This window comes from Tupaia chinensis, unplaced genomic scaffold (genome assembly GCF_000334495.1).
Source record: "Tupaia chinensis unplaced genomic scaffold, TupChi_1.0 Scaffold000159_1, whole genome shotgun sequence".
NCBI classification, from domain to species: Eukaryota; Metazoa; Chordata; class Mammalia; order Scandentia; family Tupaiidae; genus Tupaia; species Tupaia belangeri.
In genome coordinates this window covers 6402376-6404184 of record NW_006159630.1, presented here as the reverse complement: position 1 = coordinate 6404184, position 1809 = coordinate 6402376, and the positions used below count along the sequence as shown (strand labels likewise).

The window sequence follows — 1809 nt, the reverse complement described above, 5'->3', positions numbered from 1 at the left end:
GGAGCGTGTTATCAATCATTCACTCCTTCATGCATCATTTAGTAACGCCTTAACGTGAGCTGCAAATAGAACAAGACCCCTTCAGACTAGCACCCAGCCCTCCGGAGTTGAGTCTCCTGCAGGGGAGTCGCTGAGAGGACAGATACAGGAATCACACAGGCCGCTTCGCATTTATGTATTTCCCTGCGAGTGAGAGAGAGAGAGAGAGAGCCCCCAACCGGGACTCGACGCTATGATCCATGTCCAGCTCCAGTTTCACGCAGCTCCAGCGCATGAGCTCCAGCTACGACCCCGGAACCTTCCCACACGGGGTCAGCCTTGCACAGCCCCCTGCTCCACCTCCAGCCCTTGACGTGGAAGACTTTTGTGTATGTTGAACTATGTGAATGCACTACCTTAAAAAAAAAAAAAATTAGAGGGCAAGGCAGTGGCATGGAGGTTCGGGCAGCTGGATCCCATGTGGCCAACTGCGCAGTTTGAGTCCCAGACCCGGAGCCTTCGAAAACATTCGGCTGTGTGTGCTTGTGTGCCTGAAACCATAGAAGAGAAAGGGCTGCAGCACGGCCGTCCCCCAGGGAGGCTTTCTCATGCCCCTCGATGTCTCTCTCCATCAAGCCCATGTGCTCTGTAGCACACAAAACAGAAACAAAAAAGCAGCACACACACTGGGGTAACTGGGGATTTATGGGGTGCAGTTATATTCCATGACTCCAAGTGGCCACACAGGTATTTATTTTATACCACTTCAAGGTGTACATTTATGTTTTTATGACCTTTCTGGTAAATCATATTTTACAACTGTAAACGACATAGGAGCCAGCAGGTGGGGTGGTGGTTAAGGCCCTGGACTCCCCCCATAGTCGACTGTGGTTTAAATCCCAGACCTGGCGGCTTGAAAATCATGCTAGGTGCATGTGCAGGTGTGCCCAAAAGAAGGGATTGCAGCATGGCTATCCCCCAGGGGGTTGATTTCTCACTTTACTGTCTCTAGCCAGCAGATGCGCACTGTGGCAAAAACCTAAACACACACACACACACATAAAACTCACAGAGTGCTGTTGTGTGCCAGGGTTGGTCTCCTCCCAGTCTCCTGGAGTCCTGAGGTGTGAAGGCTGGGCAGGTTCACTCCACCCTGCCCCTCTGAGCAAACCAGGAGGGAGCAGAGCCAGTGCCCCTCAGCCTGGCACAGTGCCAGGCTGGCTTGGCTGGCAGCAACTCTGGGCAGTGGCTGCCCTGTCCACGGCCTTTGTCCACAGCTGCAGCGTCTCCTCTTTCTCCGCTCCATTGTTGGCCCAGGGGGTCAGGACTTGAAGCTCCTGCATTATTGATGCTCGTGCGTAAGGCCAGAGCCCCGCGGGGGAGATGAGCCTGTGGTCCCCGCAGGAGCAGGGCCAGGGTGGAGCGCTGTGCAGAGGGTCCAGGGCACTCCACTCTGCGCAGCCAGGTTCCCGGGAAGGGCAGAAGAGGATCGGGAGGCCAGTCTCCTCCTGCCCAGCTATGGGGACCAGAAAGGGCAAGGCGTCCCAGCACCCACAGAGACCCGGGAGACCCGCCCCCAGGGAGCAGGAGTCCGGGTCGGCCAGCGCAGACGGCGCTTCCAGCCAGGACCGCCGACCCGGCCGCGGTAAGGCTCGCAAGCCGAGACCGGACACGGACTCTCTCGCCCCCGGGGATCAGGGGACCGCTGGCGGCCGCAGGAAGCCCACCACAGAAGGGGACAGCAGCTGCGGACGGCCGGAGGCTGGGCCTCCTCCCGAGGCCCCGGAGAGGCGAGGCAGCGCTCGGCGCGGAGCACGCGAGCCCCGGGGG

The 1809-nt window shown here is 58.4% G+C and overlaps 1 protein-coding gene across 1 annotated transcript in view; it reads left to right on the top strand.

The window, feature by feature from the left end:
* The first annotated feature begins 239 nt into the window (after positions 1-239).
* MYO15B (myosin XVB) overlaps positions 240-1809 on the top strand; it is a 42485-nt gene continuing 40915 nt past the window's right edge. The window contains exons 1-3 of the mRNA XM_027770814.1: positions 240-368; positions 1257-1299; positions 1384-1624. Coding sequence (XP_027626615.1) covers positions 240-368; positions 1257-1299; positions 1384-1624 — 413 coding nt within the window. The remainder of the gene's footprint in view (positions 369-1256; positions 1300-1383; positions 1625-1809) is intronic.